The sequence below is a fragment of the Selaginella moellendorffii genome, unplaced genomic scaffold (assembly GCF_000143415.4).
Source record: "Selaginella moellendorffii unplaced genomic scaffold, v1.0 SELMOscaffold_0, whole genome shotgun sequence".
NCBI lineage: Eukaryota > Viridiplantae > Streptophyta > Lycopodiopsida > Selaginellales > Selaginellaceae > Selaginella > Selaginella moellendorffii.
In genome coordinates this window covers 1,124,802-1,142,407 of record NW_003314261.1, presented here as the reverse complement: position 1 = coordinate 1,142,407, position 17,606 = coordinate 1,124,802, and the positions used below count along the sequence as shown (strand labels likewise).

At 47.0% G+C, this 17,606-nt stretch overlaps 5 protein-coding genes across 5 annotated transcripts; 1 reads left to right on the top strand and 4 right to left on the bottom strand.

Annotated features, from left to right (window-relative positions):
- Positions 1-5,840: 5,840 nt before the first annotated feature.
- On the bottom strand, positions 5,841-7,482 carry LOC9663112 (3-ketoacyl-CoA synthase 11). Its single transcript, XM_002960088.2, has one exon. The coding sequence runs from the start codon at positions 7,376-7,378 to the stop codon at positions 5,912-5,914; it is 1,467 nt and encodes a 488-aa protein (XP_002960134.1). The 5' UTR covers positions 7,379-7,482; the 3' UTR covers positions 5,841-5,911.
- A 104-nt stretch (positions 7,483-7,586) lies between these two features.
- Positions 7,587-9,975, bottom strand: LOC9633531 (alpha-galactosidase). Its single transcript, XM_024668300.1, has 14 exons — positions 9,717-9,975; positions 9,542-9,600; positions 9,356-9,447; positions 9,118-9,221; positions 8,983-9,058; positions 8,867-8,925; positions 8,742-8,807; positions 8,602-8,685; positions 8,476-8,540; positions 8,310-8,392; positions 8,160-8,250; positions 8,048-8,097; positions 7,849-7,989; positions 7,587-7,761 (listed from the first exon to the last, which is right to left on the bottom strand). Exons 1-14 carry the CDS (start codon positions 9,932-9,934, stop codon positions 7,669-7,671), a joined length of 1,281 nt encoding a protein of 426 aa, XP_024524068.1. The 5' UTR covers positions 9,935-9,975; the 3' UTR covers positions 7,587-7,668.
- A 64-nt stretch (positions 9,976-10,039) lies between these two features.
- LOC112344140 (alpha-galactosidase-like) lies at positions 10,040-12,774 on the bottom strand. Its single transcript, XM_024668308.1, has 14 exons — positions 12,437-12,774; positions 12,296-12,354; positions 12,138-12,229; positions 11,972-12,075; positions 11,806-11,881; positions 11,497-11,555; positions 11,351-11,416; positions 11,166-11,249; positions 11,047-11,111; positions 10,903-10,985; positions 10,740-10,830; positions 10,605-10,654; positions 10,383-10,523; positions 10,040-10,327 (listed from the first exon to the last, which is right to left on the bottom strand). Exons 1-14 carry the CDS (start codon positions 12,586-12,588, stop codon positions 10,235-10,237), a joined length of 1,215 nt encoding a protein of 404 aa, XP_024524076.1. The 5' UTR covers positions 12,589-12,774; the 3' UTR covers positions 10,040-10,234.
- Positions 12,775-13,095: 321 nt separating this feature from the next.
- Positions 13,096-14,367, bottom strand: LOC9663111 (peptidyl-prolyl cis-trans isomerase NIMA-interacting 4). The gene is made up of 4 exons (XM_002960086.2): positions 14,181-14,367; positions 13,506-13,615; positions 13,288-13,430; positions 13,096-13,209 (listed from the first exon to the last, which is right to left on the bottom strand). The coding sequence occupies exons 1-4, from the start codon at positions 14,329-14,331 to the stop codon at positions 13,167-13,169; spliced, it is 447 nt and encodes a 148-aa protein (XP_002960132.1). The 5' UTR covers positions 14,332-14,367; the 3' UTR covers positions 13,096-13,166.
- A 109-nt stretch (positions 14,368-14,476) lies between these two features.
- LOC9633530 (pentatricopeptide repeat-containing protein At3g26782, mitochondrial) lies at positions 14,477-16,528 on the top strand. Its single transcript, XM_002960752.2, has one exon. It carries the CDS (start codon positions 14,477-14,479, stop codon positions 16,526-16,528), a length of 2,052 nt encoding a protein of 683 aa, XP_002960798.2.
- Positions 16,529-17,606: the final 1,078 nt, after the last annotated feature.

Genomic DNA, 17,606 nt, shown 5'->3' with positions numbered 1-17,606 from the left:
TTTGCTCACTAACAGGTTTGAGAACACACGCAGGTGCGAGCACACGCGCAGACACACTCACGCGAAAATACGCACACGCGCGTACATATGCATATCTCTGTGCATATGTATTTGTATGCGTCGCTCTATGTGGTGTCAACACAATATCTTGTGGAGGAACACCAACATGTAGAGGCTCTGCAGTGGGTGTATACTCAAGTGTCCCCGCATGGCAAATATATCTCTCGAGACATGTGAGAAAATAGAGATATGTGTGAACTAGGTTTTTCACACACACACTCTCACACACACATATATACATATATATATATATATATATATATATATATATATATATATATATATATATATATATATCTGTGTGTGTGTGTGTGTGTGTAATGCATCTATGATATTGCCAATAAATTCAGAAACTTACAAATATTTAAAGACATAAGCATTGGCAATGTCAAACCTTGTTGCGTTGTACAAGAAGCTAAGTTACTATATATTTTAATCCATATTCTTCCTAAAAATAAAAAAAAATTAAATTAGTTATTTTTCTTATAAAAGAAATGTATGTGGACCTACCTTTTTAGTTTTATAAGGAAAACCTATATATACTTGCCAACCTAGGTTGGTTTAAATGAGAATTGAATTCTTATATTTATTACGATAGGACTTTACCACCAAATTGTATCATTCCTACATTTATAATCTTCATTAACACTCCAAAGATATTTTTATGTTATTTGGATAGCCATTGTATGCTCTCATAAATTTTTGTTTTCTTTTGCTTTGTCTTGCACTGGCTTGGCAAGAACTCCCATGATATTGAGTCTAGTCCCTCAATATCATTATATGGTAGTTTACTTTATCTGCCAAACATGTTCTATGTGTTGGTTCCATTTCAAATCCAAGTGCTATTTATGGTAAATGTTTAGATTTGTTCAAGAATGGAATGTAGAGAGTGTTTTGAACCATATTATGTTATTCTTACTCCCAAATTCACAATCTAATGCCATTCTATATTTAATAAATTTTCACACTTGTCCTAAAGACTAACTCTTGGTATTAAAGGTGGCTTTCACCCTAATAAATTTTCACACTTGTCCTAAAGACTAACTCTTGGTATTAAAGGTGGCTAGGGTGAAAGCCTAAAGTGTGTTAGGGGGGGGGGGGAGATATAGGGGGTTCTAAACATCTAAACATATAATAGAGATAATGGTTGGAATGCATGTCTGACCATCTGAGATATCAGTTTAGTTTTTGTTGGGTTGTGTTACTCCTTGTTTTGCATTTGGCTTTTGTGCCCCAATTCCATACTGTTTTAGTTGGTGGGATACCCTCTTTCTTGTGTTAGGCCACCAGTATGCCAAAATTGTGTTAAACACCATTTGATACTATTGCGAATGTGACTGTGGGTATTGAAAGTTATCTATCGGCTAGTCCTTTCGGATATTCTTTCCTTACTACCATGACGGCATGAGGTCAGTATTGCTACACCCTTTATCAATTCCTTTTGTTCAAGTGTTAGTAAATTGGGCTTAGCATTTGTACTTGGCCGGATGAGTATAAGGAAGGAGTTCCTAAGTGTTTATTTAGTTGAGCATACTTGGCCTGGTTTGTTAGTTTTTTTTTGCTCTATTTTGCATTGGCTTGATAAAAACCCTCGCATATTGAAATTAATCCCTCAATATCGTTAAATGATAATTTACCATGTTTGCTAAACACCCTTGCTATCGTGCCCTTTGTGTTAGTCTCATTCTGGTCTTAAATGTTTTGTATAAAAAGTGTCTAGATTTGCTCGTTTGACATATCTATGAAATGTGAACATTGTTTTAAACACAATGGTGTTTGTTTTTTAATTCGCAATTTAAGAATATTCCATATTTAGTAAGTTTCGAGTTTATTCGAGAGACCAACTCCTGGTACTAAGGGACGCTTATTCTTCAAGGAGGGGGAGGGGGGGTTAGTTTTAAAGGGTTCTAAATGTATAGTAGAGATAGTGGGTAGGTTGGGCATGGTCGACCAACCTAAGGCATACTTTAGCTCTCGCTTGCATGCTTGTCCTTGTTCTGACTTCCGTCAACATTGGTACCTCCAGTGAACCTCGTGAACTCCAAGTTGGTGCTAACTTATCTCCTTTGGAACTCCAGCAGTACCAGAAGCTTTTCCATGCATACAAGGACATCTTTGCATGGTCTTATGCGGATTTACGTGGCATCAATCTTGAGCTTGGGCAACACCACATCGAACTCCAGCCAGATGCTAAGCCACGACAACAGAGAATGTACCGCATGAATCCAAACTACACTCAAGCTGTTCGTGAGGACCTGGATAAGATGCTTGCTGCGGGTTTCATCTACCCTGTCAACGCAACAGATTGGCTCTCTCCCATCGTTGTCATTCCAAAAAAGAATGGGAAGCTGCGTGTATGTGTCGACTACTGCAAGCTTAATGCTGTGACACGCAAGGACGGGTTTCCCCTTCCCTTCACGGATGTGGTGCTCGACAACGTGGCTGGATGCACGACTTATTCGTTCCTTGATGGCTTTAGTGGCTATCACCAGGTTCTTATCCATCCTGATGATCAACATATCACCTCGTTTATCACTCTGTGGGGTGATGCCATTCGGACTCACGAATAGTCCTGTGACTTTTCAACGAGTCATGCAAGCAGCCTTTCAACGGCTCTTGGAGATTTTCTGGAAGTTTTCCTTGATGATTTCAGCGTTTATAGCGACACTATATCTCATTGCATAAAACTCGAAAAATGTTTGGAACGTTGCCGTTTCTATGGCATTTCTCTAAATCCCTCCAAGTGTACATTTGGCGTTCCCCGTGGCATTCTTCTCGGTCGAGTGGTCTCCCGGGACGGATTAGCTGTGGATCCAGCTAAGGTGGCTATCGTGAAGAACCTGGAACCACCGCACGTTAAAAAAGATCTCCAAGCTTTCTTGGGCCACGTCGGCTACCATCGCCACTTTATCTACAACTTCGTGACTAAAGCTTTACCTCTGACGAAACTCTTGAAGGCCGGCATGCCTTACGAGTGGACACCAGCGTGTCAGGACGCATTTGAGCTTCTCCGGGGAGCTCTGATCACTGCTCCGATTTTAGCCGTTCCTGACTGGACAGTTATTTTCCACTCCATGCTTCTGCCTTTGCTGTCGGCGCTGCTCTTTGCCAGCCGCGAGAGGGCATCGATCACCCTATTTTCTACGCAAGCCGCCAACTCTCCTCTGCCGAGCGCAACTACTCCGCCACTGAACGGGTAGGCTTGGGCATGACCTTTGCTATTCAGAAGTATCGCCACTACCTGTTGGGCACACACTTCAAATTTTTCGTGGATCACCAAGCACTCAAGTACCTAGTCAACAAGCCTTGCCGCACAGGTCGCATCTCTCGCTGGCTCATCATCCTCCAGGAATTCGACTTTGACGTGATCCTGAAGCCCGGCCGCGCTCATGCCATGGCCGATCACCTTTCACGATTGCCAGGCCCTCCCTCCTCCTAGGACCTTGAAGATGACCCAGCTGATGCAGCTCTGTTTTCTTGCGACACCACGGATCTCTTTGCGGTCGAGGCTGTTCCCGAATGGTATCAAGGCATTGCAGATTATCTGGCTACCGGCGAGTTCCCTGCTGACTTTACTGTCACCGAATGCAAGCGACTTATTATCCAGGCTCGTCCATACTCTCTCCTGCATGGCCAGCTCTACATCCTCGGCCGTGACGACGTTCTACGCCGTTGTATCCTTCCTCACGAGGTGGCCACTGTTATCACTTCATGCCATGATTCACCTTATGGCGGCCACTTTTCAGCTGAGGCAACAATTCGTTTGGTTCTTCAAGCTGGCTATCGGTGGCCAACGCTTCACAAGGATGTTGCTGCCTACGTTCGGACCTGCGATCCCTGCCAGCGTGCTGGTCGCCCAACTCGCCGCGATCTGATGCCGCTTAATCCTCTGCTTCCGGTGCTTCCTTTTGAGAAGTGGGGCATCGATTGTGGGACCGATCAAGCCAGCCAGCCATCCTTCCCGTTGCCGCTAGATTCTTGTGTGCACGGACTATGTCACGAAGTGGGCCGAGGCAGAAGCTCTCACGGAAGACACAGCTGCCAAGGTTGCGACTTTTCTTTACAAGAACATCATCACGAGATTTGGCTGCCCTTTGGAGCTGGTGAGCGATAGAGGTACTCACTTGATCGCGACCTTCGTGGAGAAGTATGGCATCGCTCATCGTAAGTCCACTCCCTATCACCCTCGTGCTAACGGACAGGTGGAGCGCACCAATAACATACTGTGCGACATTATCACGAAGCTTGCCAGTGCTTCTCGCACAGATTGGGATCAACGCTTGTTGGATGCTCTCTGGGCATACCGCGTTGCTTACAAGGTCACCACCAAAGCTTCACCTTTCCAGCTTGTTTATGGACAAGAAGTCATCCTACCACTCGAGTTTGAGATTCCATCTCTCCGTATGGCTGTCGAGCACAACTTCGACTGGGACAACACTCTTCAAGCTCGACTGGACACACTTCTCCAACTCGATGAGTGTCGACTTCTCGCCTTCCAAGCTCGCGAAGCACTTCAGAAGCGCCACAAAGTCTGGTATGATCGTCATTTGCGTGTTAAGAATTTTTCTGCTGGTGATCAGGTTCTGCTATATGATAGCAAGCACTGGAAAAAGCCTGGGAAACTCCGTATTCGCTGGCTTGGCCCATATCGCATCGTTGAAGTTTTTACCAATGGCTCAGTCCAGCTTGAAGATCTTAGTGTGAACTTGTTACCAACTCGTGTTAATGGAGCTAGTACCATGAGCGAGATGAAGCTGCCGTAGCTGTGTGCTCCGGGACGGAGCCCAATAGGTGGATGTAGAACTGAGGGAATATTCCATTTGCTGCCACGTCGGTATTAGCATTGGAAGTCCACAAAGGGAAAAAACAGTCGATCATCGCATGTAAGGAAGAAAAGAAAGAAGAATAAAGGATGCCTTGATGAAGAGTTTCTCGGCAAAGCGCCCTAGATCATGTGAATGAGCGACTTTGAGTACAAAGGGAAGCAAAAGAGTGTCATCAAGCCACCATGGGCCACATCAGTATTAGAGTCATGACGATTGGGGAGGGGAAGTCCACAAAGGGAAAAAACAGTCGATCATCGTATGTAAGGAAGAAAAGAAGAAGAATAAAAGATGCCTTGATGAAGAGTTTCTCGGTGAAGCACCTTAGATCATGTGAATGAGCGACTTCGAGTACAAAGGGAAGCAGAAGAGTGTCATCAAGCCACCATGGGCCACATCAGTATTAGAGTCATGACAATTGGGAAGTCCACAAAGGGAAAAAACAGTTGATCATCATATATAAGGAAGAAAAGAAGAAGAAGAAAGGGTGCTTTGATGAAGAGTTTCTTGGTGAAATGCTTTAGATCATGTGAATGAGTGACTTTGAGTACAAAGGGAAGCAAGAGAGCATCATCAAGCTACCATGGGCATTTTGGGCAGTGGTTTTACCTTAGAACAAACTCCTAAACATTCCTTAAGATGTCTTAAGAGGGAAAGAGAATATAGAAATGTGTATCAATTAGCCTAAAAATCATAGCTTATATACAAATTTGAATTAAAACTTATTAGTTCTCAAGATTGGTATTTATTGCATATATTTAATAAACTTTTATTCACTAAATGTACAATTATGATACTATATATTAATATTAGCATATGGCTACAATGTCATATATTAATATTAGTGTAGTAGGATTTTGATAGCTGTTAAATTGGGGTAAATAAATAATATCCAATGATTAAAGCACTTTGATACAAACAAATTAAGTTTCATATTATGGCCTTTTTTCACATAACTTTTTGAAAGCAAAATTATTTATAGATATATAATTTTTCTAATCTATAAATAACTTCCAAAAACAACCTCCTCAAGGAAGAACATCAAACTCAGACCATGCGTTCCTAACCTTGTGGCCATCCACCGTCACCCGAGCCCTCCACACCGCGCTGTTGCACTTAAACCCCGACCCAAACGCGATCTGCCAGACCCGGTCGCCCCTTTTGATCCGCCCCATGGCCTCGCAGTAGGCCAGCTCGTACCACAGCGAGCTCGACGAAGTGTTACCCCAACGATAGAGCGTCATCCGTGACGGCTCCATATGCCAGTCGGTGAGCCCCAGGTTCTTCTGCAAGTCGTCCAGCACGCCCCTACCCCCGGCGTGGATGCAGAAGTGCTCAAACGCCTTCTTGAAGTCGGGGATGTAAGGCCGGACTTGGATCTTGAGAAACCTCCTCGCCACCAGCGTGAAGAAGAACATAATCTGCTCGGGCAGCGGCAGAACCAGCGGCCCCAGCGTCGTGATGTTGGTCTTGAGCGCCTCGCCGGCCACGGCCATGACATCTCTCGACAGCGACACTCCCACCATCCCATTCTCGTCCTCCTGCTGAAACACGCACTGGAAGCAGCGATCGTCGGCTCCCTTGTGGGTTCTCACCGTGTGGACGAGCTCGTACCTCGCGGCGCGGCGGGCGGATCGCTTGTTGGAGAGGAGGATGGCGGCGCCGCCCATCCGGAAGAGGCAGTTCGTGACGAGCATCGAGCGGTCGTTGCCCAGGAACCAGTTGTGCGTGATGTTCTCGGTGCTCACCACGATCGCGTACGTGCTGCGGTGGACCTGGAGCAAATCCTTGGCCAGATCGATGGAGATGACCCCGGCGCTACAGCCCATGCCACCCAGGTTGTAGCTCTGGATGTTGCCACGCATCTTGTAATGATTGACGATCATGGCCGAAAGCGATGGCGTGGGATTGAAGAGGCTACAGTTGACGATGAGGATGCCAATGTCCTTTGGCCGGACGCCGGATCGCGAGAAGAGCTCGTCCAGCGCGCCAAACATGACGCTCTCCGTCTCGAACCGAGCCTCCTCCATGGACTTGTTGAAGGGATCGCTGGTGAGGGAGCGCGGCACGTAGGATTCCTCCCCAATCCCGCACTTCTCCAGAATCTTGGCCTGGAAGCTGAGCGACTCCTCGTTGAAAGCCCCCGAATGCCGGGAGTGCCTCATGAATCGCTCCCTGGAGCACCTGCGATCGTCGTCGGGGCGGTAGCACGCGAAATCCATCAAGAGCACTGGCGCCGGCCGCGTCGTCGCGTAGATCGTTGCCACAAACGCCAGCGCCGCCGAGGAGAGCGAGAGGCTGAGGAGATTGTAGCGGAAGTGCTCCCACAGCATCCAGATGATGTCCTCGATCCAAAGCCGCGAGATTTCGCTGGCCGCCGCGACCAGGAGGGGGACCGTGATCGCGAGCACTGCGGCGCGAGACAGTAGATACGCATACCCGAGCTTGACGTACTTGAGCCTCACGGACTGGAGGAAATCCGGCAGCTTGCCCATCGCGTGTCCAACTCCAAGAAGAAGAATCCTTTTCTCAGATAAATAAAGCCTTTTTTAGGGTTCTTGCGGAAAGCCCCTGGAATTAAATGCCACCAGTTTTGGCGCCAGTGGATCTGGACCGTCGCCTCCATGTTCCTTCTTCCCGAGAATACGAGAGCCCAGTCAAATTTATTTTGACATGAAAGCCAGTACCTCTCTAGCCAGCAACTGGGCGAGACAAAAGAGACGACCGCCATTTTCACCATTTAAGACGAGTAAAAACCAGAGTGTAGAAAAAAACAAAAACGTTTTTAACCGCCTGGCTTGAGCACGAACATCCGGCAGCCGTGAGATGGAACGTACGCTCGAATGCCGTTGGTATATGTGTATCGTAAGTTTTGATGCTGCGGATTCACGAAAGGAAAGAGAATTTGAGAAACACACAAGGCGTAGCTTTCAGTGGATCAAATCGTCAAAGATTTTGAGAATACCTGCCATAAATCTCTCGCGGTGACACGAAGGTTTTGTTTGATGCCAATGTCTTGCCAGTTTGCGTTTATGCTCCATCCCATATAACCTCTGTTCACCATCAGGACAGCGACACGACCACCGGAAAGGGGCCCGGCCCAAACCTGTTTAGAGAAAATATTTTGAGAGACTCCTTCCAAGACTTTATAATCTAAACTATACCTCGGTGGAGCCCTGGGTTCTCACTTTTCTGCCTTGAATTCCTAGAGAATCTGGAAAGAAAGTTCTTTGAGTGAGCAAATGAACGGTGGTCGCAAAAGAAACTGAGACAGACCTTGATTGACACCAACGACTTCCCAGTTTGAAAGGATGCCGAGGTAATCTTTACGTATGCTTCGAATGTCACAGCCGATAAGAAGAGGCGCCTGGAGAAAAACCAAACAAAGTTCCTTAGAGCGTTTGCCTTTTCTTTTCTTCTTGGTACCTTCATAATGGCCCACAAGCTGAAATGTGTACGATATTCTTCCACCGACATTCCACCGTTTCCAACCTCTAGCATGTCCGGATCTGGAGGATGAAAGAAAAAAAACACCAAAGTTGCCAGCGTTACGCAACGAAATCCGGTGAACTCGTATGAAACTGATTGATACCGTTCCAGTGTCCCGGTCCCGCATACGATGCCCACTGGTTGTTCAGATCCGCTCGCGAGACCATCCTGCACAGACAACACTCATCTAAGAGCCTTGAGCATTAAAACTCACACAATGGGCTAGTACGAGTTCCAGTTATCCGCAATGTCGCCCGTAGTCCTCCAGCTATTTCCAACGTTGGAAGCCCAAGTCGCGGGATTATCCTGGCCCCTGCAACCAATCACACGAATGTGAGCGACATATCCCCTGGAGTTATAGCAACTTACCACTCGCACAGCGAGTAGAAGATAGGACGGCCTGTCTTGACCAATGCATCGTGCATGACATGGTATCTGTCGATCGGGACAAACAAACGAATTAGAGGCAACCGAAACGGAAATTTGAACTTTACCTGGTTCTGGGACTCACACCATTGTTTCCGCAATTGTCATACTTCAAGTAATCAACGCCCTGGAAAAAAAAAAGTTCGATCAAACAAAGGCAAAGAAGAATTTCTACTCGACTCACCCAGCTCGCAAATGTGGCGGCATCTTGGTACTCTCGTCCCAACGATCCAGGCTGCTGCTTGCTACATGTCTGGTAGCTGCATGGAATGGACCAAACTTACATTCTCCACGATTGAAAGAAAAGAAGTGTACTAACCCGGCGTCCGAGTAAATTCCAAGCTTCAGCCCTCTGCTATGGACGTAATCCGCCAGCGCCTTAATTCCGGATGGGAATGCCGAGCTCTTCGCTCTCAGGTTCCCCTGCGGGAGAAAAAGATTTCAAGATCACGGTCAATCGCCTTTAGCAATATGAAATGCTGGAAACAAGACAAATCACGGGGATCTTGCGAGACACTGAGATGAGAAGGATTGATCTGAGCAGAATTGAGATCTACCTGCCAGTCTCTAGACGAATCAGCCCAGCAGTCGTCCAGATTGATGTATCTGTAGCCAAGCCTGCTCAATCCACTTGAAACCATCGCATCAGCTGTACGAGAGAAAAGCACTTATAATAAGTTCCATCGAGAACAGGGAGGGGGCATATTCTCTCCATGTCCAGGCAAGAACAGGATATTCCTCACCCGTTTGTCTGATGAGCTGCTCATTGATGCCACATGCGAAGTGATTCCAGCTGTTCCATCTGCGCGGCGAACATCAGACCTCAATGCGCGTGATTAGATCGCTCGGCGATTCGATATTTCGCGAGAAATTGGACGAAATATCGGGAAAACATCGATCTTGATCGATCCATCTTACCCCATCGGCGGGCTCCGCCCCAGTCCATCCGTCGCCTTGGCATGTCGGAAGGGATTCCTGTGGATTCTGGCCCGGATCACGCCTCCGCGCGTGAGATTCGTCCCCGCAAGATCATCGCCATTGGAGGACAATGCCCAGGGTGCATTGGAGGAGAAGACGAAGAACAAGATCGAGAGGGAAATGGAGAAGGAGAGAAGCGGCGAATCCTTCTTCTTCATCCTCTCCACCCCTCTCTCTCCTAGCCACGAATGAGAAGCCAGGAACACATTTAAAAAGGAGGAAAAAGTTACCACATGGTAGCTATTTACCTTTTACTGCCAGCATAAAGATCAAAAGCAACTCTTCTTTATTCGTCTTTTGGAAGGAGGTTTTATTCGCTGTTCTTCCATTCGAAACTTCTCTCTCAGGAGATTTTATCTCCCATTTCTTAAAAAAATCTGTTTTTTCTTCTTTTTTTGTAGCGTCCGTGACTGTGTTTGATCGATCATACCTGGCTTTGCTCGTATCAATGCCTTTTCTCACGACGTTGGCGTCAGTATAAACATCTTGCAGCCGTGCGAAGGAACGGACGCTTGAATGCTTCCGGTGTACACAACTGGCAAGTCCTTGTGCTGCAAACAAGCAAACACTTCAAACAAAGCCTCTGAATTGATTGGAAGCTCTTACCTGCCATAGATCTCTTCCAGTGGCTTTCGTTCCCGACTTCAAGCCAATCTCGTCCCAGTTGGCTGTGATACTCCATGTCATGAAGCTCCTGTTCACCATTAAGATCACGACCCGACCGCCCGAGAGAGGCCCGGCCCAGACCTGTGTAGATTAGATCTAGATGCGTCAGCGACAAAGACAAAACACAAGAGAAAAGCGAGAAATTGCTGTAAAGTTACTTACATCTAGAGACGACGACGAGCTAACTTTCTTGCCCTGTACACCCAACGAGTCTGGAAAGCGATCAAAGCGATCAAATTGGTAAAGTGACTCGCAACGAACGGCAGGTAAGACAAACAATACGGAAATACCAAATACCTTGGTTTACATTGATGACTTCCCAGTTCGAGAGTATGGAAAGGTAATCGCTTCCAATACTTGTTACGTCACAGCCGATCAGTAGAGGTGCCTGTTGGGACATGGTATGGGATGGTATACTGTCAATATTTTCAGCGTGAATGAAAGCGACTGAAAGCCATACCTTCATTATAGCCCACAAGCTGAAGTGTGTCCGGTATTCGTCCACGCTCATTCCGCCGTTTCCAACCTCAAGCATATCAGGATCTGATTTTGCGATTATAACACAAGTAAATTGCGTGAAAACTCTGGGAAGACGAAAAGTTACCATTCCAGTGCCCCGGTCCAGCATAACTTGCCCACTGATTGTTTTCGTCCGCCCGAGACATCATCCTACAGACAAACGTCAGCCTTACTGTTCGATAAATGTATCAAGATTTCTTTTACGTGCTCCAGTCGTCACTTATATCCCCTGTTGTCCGCCAACTGTTCCCAACATCGGCAGCCCAGGTCGCAGGATTTTCCTGACCCCTGGAAAACCATAGTCAAAGTAAGAAGCTGATAAGTCTTCTCGACTAAAGAAATAAAAAAAAAGGACAAGTGGTGGAAGACAGAAAGATTGATGAATTTACCACTCACAGAGTGAATAAAAAATACTCCGACCGGATTTGGCCAGTGCGTCTCGCATGACTGGGTACCTAACAAGCGCACCAACAAGAAGAAAAAAGAAAACAAATGAGTCGCCCGACATTGATTAAATCTGGAGAGTGCTCCTTACCGAGCTTTAGGACTAGTTCCATCGTTCTCACAATTGTCGTATTTGAGATAATCAACACCCTATAGAAGAAGAAAAAAAAGAAAGAAGCCCGGTTAGAATCAAAGAATCTATTAATCTACTCCTAGACTCCTATAATCTCCAGAAGCAAGAAGACCCTCCAAATGCTTGAAACCCCGATCGATCCAAGCAGCGAGCGATCGATCCAAGACCTGCCATAGCCCCGATCGAAAGAATATCGATCATAATCCCAGAATTTCTCGCAAGAACCCTCCTAATCCAAGAAATCCCAGTAAAAATCGAGGCGCTTACCCAGCTCGCAAATGTGGACGCGTCCTGGGCCTCCCGGCCCAGCGATCCCGGCTGTTGCTTGCTACACGTCTGGTAGCTGCGGCAATCAAACGCGGCGACGACGAAAGAGACGTTAGAACCCTAGCGCGATGGCGACGCATCAGCAAACAAAGCTACAAGCACCGACCCGGCATCTGAGTATATTCCCAGCTTGAGTCCCTTGGCGTGGACATAGTCGGCCAGCGCCTTGATGCCCGATGGAAAAGTGGAGCTCTTCCCGCGCAAATTACCCTGTTAAATTAAACACGTGATTAGTTAGCACTAATGGAATGACTATCATCTTTTTCTTCAACCTGTCCATCTCGTGTTGACTCGGCCCAGCAATCGTCCAGATTGATGTGAACGTAGCCAAGTTTCGCCAATCCACTGGAGACTATGGCATCGGCTATATGCAAAGTCATTAGAAGAATGAGAATTTTTCCCTTCTTTGGACGATTTTCTCTTTGTTTACCAGTTTTCTGGATGAGACCTTCGTTGATTCCACAACCGAAATGGTTCCAGCTATTCCACCTTTGATGTTTTCCCGAAAGAGAAAGAGATGATCACGTAGATGCGAGAAAGATTCTTAGCAACTATGGTTTTGTATACGTACCCCATGGGAGGCGTTCCTCCAAGTCCATTTCCAACTTTCTTGTGCCTTCTCTTTCTCAGCGAGGCTGTGAGCGTGGAATTCAACTCCGCCGACCAAACCAGAGGAGCAAACACGAGCATCGCCAGGAGCAGAACGATCAACGCCGGCTTCATCGTGAATTCGAGAAGGAAAACTCTGCAAACTCTCGGCTTGGAATGGATTGATCAAGGAGGAGGAATTCACTCCAATTGAGTGATCCTAGGCCATGGATCCCCAATATATGCGAAGGCCAAGGAAAGAGAGAAAGGGAGAGGAGGATGAGATAGTACTGGGACCTCTCTCGCTATGCACACGTCTTTAAGTAATCCTGTACAAGACACACACACATCACACACCCAAAGAGTGCTTTGCTCATCTTGTCAACGACAAATACGAGCATCACTTTCGTAGATTTTAGTTTCTCGTAACCACATCTCTACCAAAAAAGACCCGAAAGTGAAAGAACATCTCCTCCCTCCAACTTTGACAATTGGACAGGCCAACGATTTCTTCTTCTTTTGCTTTCTCTAATAAGCTATGTTCACTGTGTAAATGGCAAGCTTTCATCAGCACAATGTAATGAATGATAAGACCCCGGAGCTTGCAATATTCCATCCACCAGAAGTATTTTCTCGGGCCTACACACCAAAAACCTTAGTAAAACCTTTACATCAGCTAAAGCTTTGTAACAGGGGTGATATCAACATTACACTCAATTCTTTCGACCTTCTACTAGTATAAAGTGGTAGCCATGCCTGAGAAAACAAAGAGAAAAGAAAAAACAAAAGTGCGAACTTTAGTGTCAAGAAAGATCTAGAAGGAGAAAATCTCACGTTGATTTGAAAGGAGCACTGGTTGATCCGACGGGCGTAGAAAACGCGACTTCCTGAAAGGGGCCGGCCATTTTCCCGCGAGGAAACCATCCCAAATCCCCGCCTTTCTTTCCAGACGGGCACTCAGAGAACTCGGCAGCGACCTGGAGGCAAAGCATTGACACTCAAACATCAGACGTCACAGCGAGGAATGAGCGAGGTCGCGAAACACGGCTTACTTTTGCGAACTCCGCCGGTGGGACTTTGTCGCCGTTGTTTATCCATCCGTCCTGGAGCTTCTTGTAGGCGTCGTTGATCCGTCCCTGTTTCTCGCAGAGAACATGCCTGGCTGCAAGGGATTGAGCAGTAAAAAGCCATTAGTAAACAAAACAGCTACAAGCAATCGCACAATCGGAGAAGGCAAAAGCTAAAGTTTAGTCAAGGATCATCATCGAAGAAAAGAGTTTTGCACAATGGGAGAAGGCAAAAGCTAAAGTTTAGTCAAGGATCATCATCGAAGAAAAGAGTTTTGCACAATGGGAGAAGGCAAAAGCTAAAGTTTAGTCAAGGATCATCATCGAAGAAAAGAGTTTTGCACAATCGGAGAAGGCAAAAGCTAAAGTTTAGTCAAGGATCATAATCGAAGAAAAGAGTTTTGCACAATCGGGGAAGGCAAAAGCTGAAATTAGTCAAAGATCATCATCGAAGAAAAGAATGTAGAGTAAACACAATGTCGAAAAACCAAGAAAAAAGATAAATTTTCCGCGTATGAAGTGGTGATTACTGAGAAAACCAGCAATGCGGGTCCTTTACACACTGGACTTATACTCGTGAATGGCTACAAAGATCAATGAGCGAAATCTAGACACTAAAACCTCCTAGAGGATGCATAAAATTAGAGGTAAAATTCTTACCTTTGACATACGTGCACGTCCCGAGCTCATCCTTGCCGCTGCCACCGCCGCCTTTCGATTTGCCCTTGGACGGCGCCTCAGCTGCCGATCCACCTCCACTTTGCTTGGATTTGCCCTTGGCGCTCTCCTTGGCCTTCGAATCCTTGCCCATTCAACCTAGACCTAAAATGCAAGTACACACTTTTGGTCCTTTAGGGAATTAGGGTACGGAAACTGGCCATTCCTTTTGGGCCAGACAAATATCTCCCGCAAAAAAGCGAGGATAGGGTTTAGGGTTTATAACTTGGGGCCCTAAAATGTCGAGCGCCTGGAGAATGGCTTCTCTCATGAATGTGGATCTCTCGAAGGGCATTCTCGGCGCCAAGAGCTCCAGCGCCGCGGGACTCCGGGTACTGCGCAAGCGCTCCACAGCGATTCGCAGGCGCAGCAACAGCACAGTGGCGTGCCCGGCGCTCAAGATCGTCAACAGCGCCAGCGCGGTCCTCATCCCTCCTGTCAAGACCCCGGGCTCGATCAATCTCCTCAACGGGCAGCACCAGCCGCGGATTTTCCCGCAAGAGGGCGGCGGCGAGGAGGAGAATCTCGGCAGGCAGCTCGAGGGCTATCTCAATTCCCCAAACGATGTGGGCCTCCTGGCTCGGGCGCTGGACGAGCAGCACGGTGAGTACTTCGTGGCAATGGATGCGATCGACAGGATGAGGCGCGAGGGCGGCGCCTCTCCAGAGCTGGATCTGGCGGTGAGGAACGCGGTGGTGGCCTTGTACGCTAAGTTCGGCAGCCTGGCCGACGCTTGCAAGGCGTTTGAGAGGATCCAGCAGCCCAATGTGGAGAGCTGGAACGCGCTGCTCATTGTCTACTGCCGCCTGGGGACTTGCAACAACATCGCCCAGATCGTGGATCGGATGCGCAGCATCGGGGTCTGGCCAAACGAGCGGACCTTCCTCACAATCTTCGAGCGAGTGCGGCACATCGAGGATGGCAAGCGGCTGGCCGAGAAAGTCAAGGAGCAGCAAGGCCTGGATCTCAGCATCGTCGGGGCGGCGCTGGTGACCATGTTTTGCCGCTTCTCCAGCGTCTCGGATGCCCGGGACGCGTTTGACAAGATACCCGAGAAGGGCATCCCGGCCTACACGGCGATGATGGCCGGGTACGTGAACGAGAAGAAGCCCAAGGAGGCGATCGAGCTCTACCACGCTCTCCAGCAGAGCAACTTGCCAGTGACCAACACCGTGCTCGCCATCGTGCTTGGAGCGTGCTCAAACCTGGTGGACAGTGACGAGGGCCGCGCGGCTCACTACACCGCCATCGAGCTCGGCCTCCAGGACGATCCCGTCGTCCAGAACGCGGTGGCGACGATGTACGCCAAGTGTGGAGGACTGGAGGAGGCCCGGGCGGTTTTTGACGCCATGGAGATCCGGAACGTAGACGCGCTCACCTGGTCCTCGCTCATCGGGGTCTACGGCTCGCAAGGCAAGACTGACGAATCGCTCCGGCTGGCGCGGAGGATGCAGCACGAAGGGATGATCCTGGACGGGAACTGCTTCGCCAACTTGATCTTCAGCTGCGCGAATGGCCGCCGGGACGCCGAGGCGTGCCGGTTCTTCATGGACATGAGGAGCGACTATGGGGTCGTTCCCGGCAAGGAGCACTTTGGGTGCTTGGTGGACGCGGTCGGGCGGGCCGGGCATCTCAAAGACGCGGAGGATCTGATCAAGGCCATGCCGATGCAGCCGGACGAGCACGTATGGAGCGTGCTGTTCGCGAGCGCGCAGCTGCACGGCGACGCGCAGAGGATCCAGCGCTCGGCGGAGATCATGATGAAGATGAATCCTCAGCTGGATCCGCTGGGAACCGGCGCGAACAGGACTGCCGCTCGGTGGGAGGAGGCCAGGAAAGTGCGAGAGCTCATGAGGAAGCGCGGGATCAAGAAGGAGCCCGGGAAGAGCATGATCACGATCAACAATGTGGTGCACAGCTTCATGGCGCGCGATCGGTCGCACATCCACACGAAGGAGATCTACGCCGAGGTGGACAGGATCACGGAGATTTGCAAGAAAGAGGAGAACTACATCCCCGACACGAGATACGTTCTCCATGACGTTCCTGAGGACCAGAAGCCCAAGCTACTGTACTATCACAGCGAGAGATTGGCTATGGCGTATGGGCACATCGCGACGCCGCCGGGATCGGCCCTGCGGGTGATCAAGAACTTGAGAGTTTGTGGGGATTGTCACACCATCTCCAAGATGTGGGCCAAGATCATGCAGCGGGAGATTATCGTGCGAGACAATCGGAGGTTTCACCACTTTGCGAAAGATGGTACGTGTTCTTGTGGAGATTACTGGTAAATTAGCTACAAGGGCTTTTTCTTGTTGGCCTTGGAAATGGACGGATTGTCACACCCAATTCTTAGAAAAATGGCTAAAGTAAAGATTTATTATAGTTTTGTTGTGTTTTAAAAGGTTGATTTGAGTGTATTACTAATAGCATAAATATTTATAATACTTTTTTAAAAGAAACATTTAATATTTTTTGACATTTCTAAATTTTTTATACATTATTTTCTTTTTACTACTTGAGTGGCACTTTCCAAATGCAATGTAAATGCTAGATTAGAATCAACAATATTATAGTTTAACTGCCATTGGGTGTCAATATAAATTACGCATGAACACTTCCACATCCAACCCTTTCACAAATATTTTTTATTTAAATGAAGTTTTCAAAAATTCTACAAATATTCTTAGCTTTCAGCAATAGCTTGATTCACATTAAAACATTACAAATGTTACTTAAATAATTTTTATAATTTACCTGACAGTGCACTGGACATTTACAACAAATGTCCCATATTAATTATTAGGTGAACTATTAGAGATTTTATAATGGAATTCATTTTATATATATATATATATATATATATATATATATATATATATATATATATATATATATATATATATATATATATATATATATATATATATATATATATATATATATATATATATATATATATATATATATATATATATATATATATATAAAGAGACAGACAGAGAGGGATATACATAGAAAAAAAAAAAAAAAAAAAATATAGTGATATTTTGTGTGTCAGTGTCTGACGCCGAGACTCAGATAATGAGAGATAGATATATATCATACATATATATATATATATATATATATATAGATGTGTGCGTGTGTGTGTGTGTGTGTGTGTGTGTGTGTGAGAGAGAGAGAGAGAGAGTGAGAGAGAGAGAGTGAGTGACAGACAGTGACTCAGAGAGAGAGAGAGAGAGAGAGAGAGCGAGAGAGCGCGCGCGCGAGACAGAGCGAGAGAGAGAGAGAGGAGGAGTATGAGTATGGTTAAAAATACCACCCCCCTTGTGCCCACCCTGCTTCTAGGTATAAATTATAGATGTC

What these genes read in the sequence shown, in the direction of transcription:
- LOC9663112 (XM_002960088.2), bottom strand. Translation starts at nt 7,378, where the DNA reads ATGGGCAAGCTGCCGGATTTCCTCCAGTCCGTGAGGCTCAAGTACGTC.
- LOC9633531 (XM_024668300.1), bottom strand. Translation starts at nt 9,934, where the DNA reads ATGAAGAAGAAGGATTCGCCGCTTCTCTCCTTCTCCATTTCCCTCTCG. An exon ending in GGAATTTACTCGGACGCCGG is followed by an intron (nt 9,059 to 9,117) that starts GTTAGTACACTT and finishes CATTCCATGCAG; the next exon opens with CTACCAGACATGTAGCAAGC. An exon ending in AGTCGTTGGTGTCAATCAAG is followed by an intron (nt 8,098 to 8,159) that starts GTCTGTCTCAGT and finishes CTTTCTTTCCAG; the next exon opens with ATTCTCTAGGAATTCAAGGC.
- LOC112344140 (XM_024668308.1), bottom strand. Translation starts at nt 12,588, where the DNA reads ATGAAGCCGGCGTTGATCGTTCTGCTCCTGGCGATGCTCGTGTTTGCT. An exon ending in TTTTATTCACTCTGTGAGTG is followed by an intron (nt 11,250 to 11,350) that starts GTAAATTCATCA and finishes ATGGTTTTCCAG; the next exon opens with GGGTCAGGAAAATCCTGCGA. An exon ending in AGTCATCAATGTAAACCAAG is followed by an intron (nt 10,655 to 10,739) that starts GTATTTGGTATT and finishes ATCGCTTTCCAG; the next exon opens with ACTCGTTGGGTGTACAGGGC.
- LOC9663111 (XM_002960086.2), bottom strand. Translation starts at nt 14,331, where the DNA reads ATGGGCAAGGATTCGAAGGCCAAGGAGAGCGCCAAGGGCAAATCCAAG. An exon ending in GACGTGCACGTATGTCAAAG is followed by an intron (nt 13,616 to 14,180) that starts GTAAGAATTTTA and finishes AATCCCTTGCAG; the next exon opens with CCAGGCATGTTCTCTGCGAG. An exon ending in AGTGCTCCTTTCAAATCAAC is followed by an intron (nt 13,210 to 13,287) that starts GTGAGATTTTCT and finishes TTGTTTTCTCAG; the next exon opens with GCATGGCTACCACTTTATAC.
- LOC9633530 (XM_002960752.2), top strand. Translation starts at nt 14,477, where the DNA reads ATGTCGAGCGCCTGGAGAATGGCTTCTCTCATGAATGTGGATCTCTCG.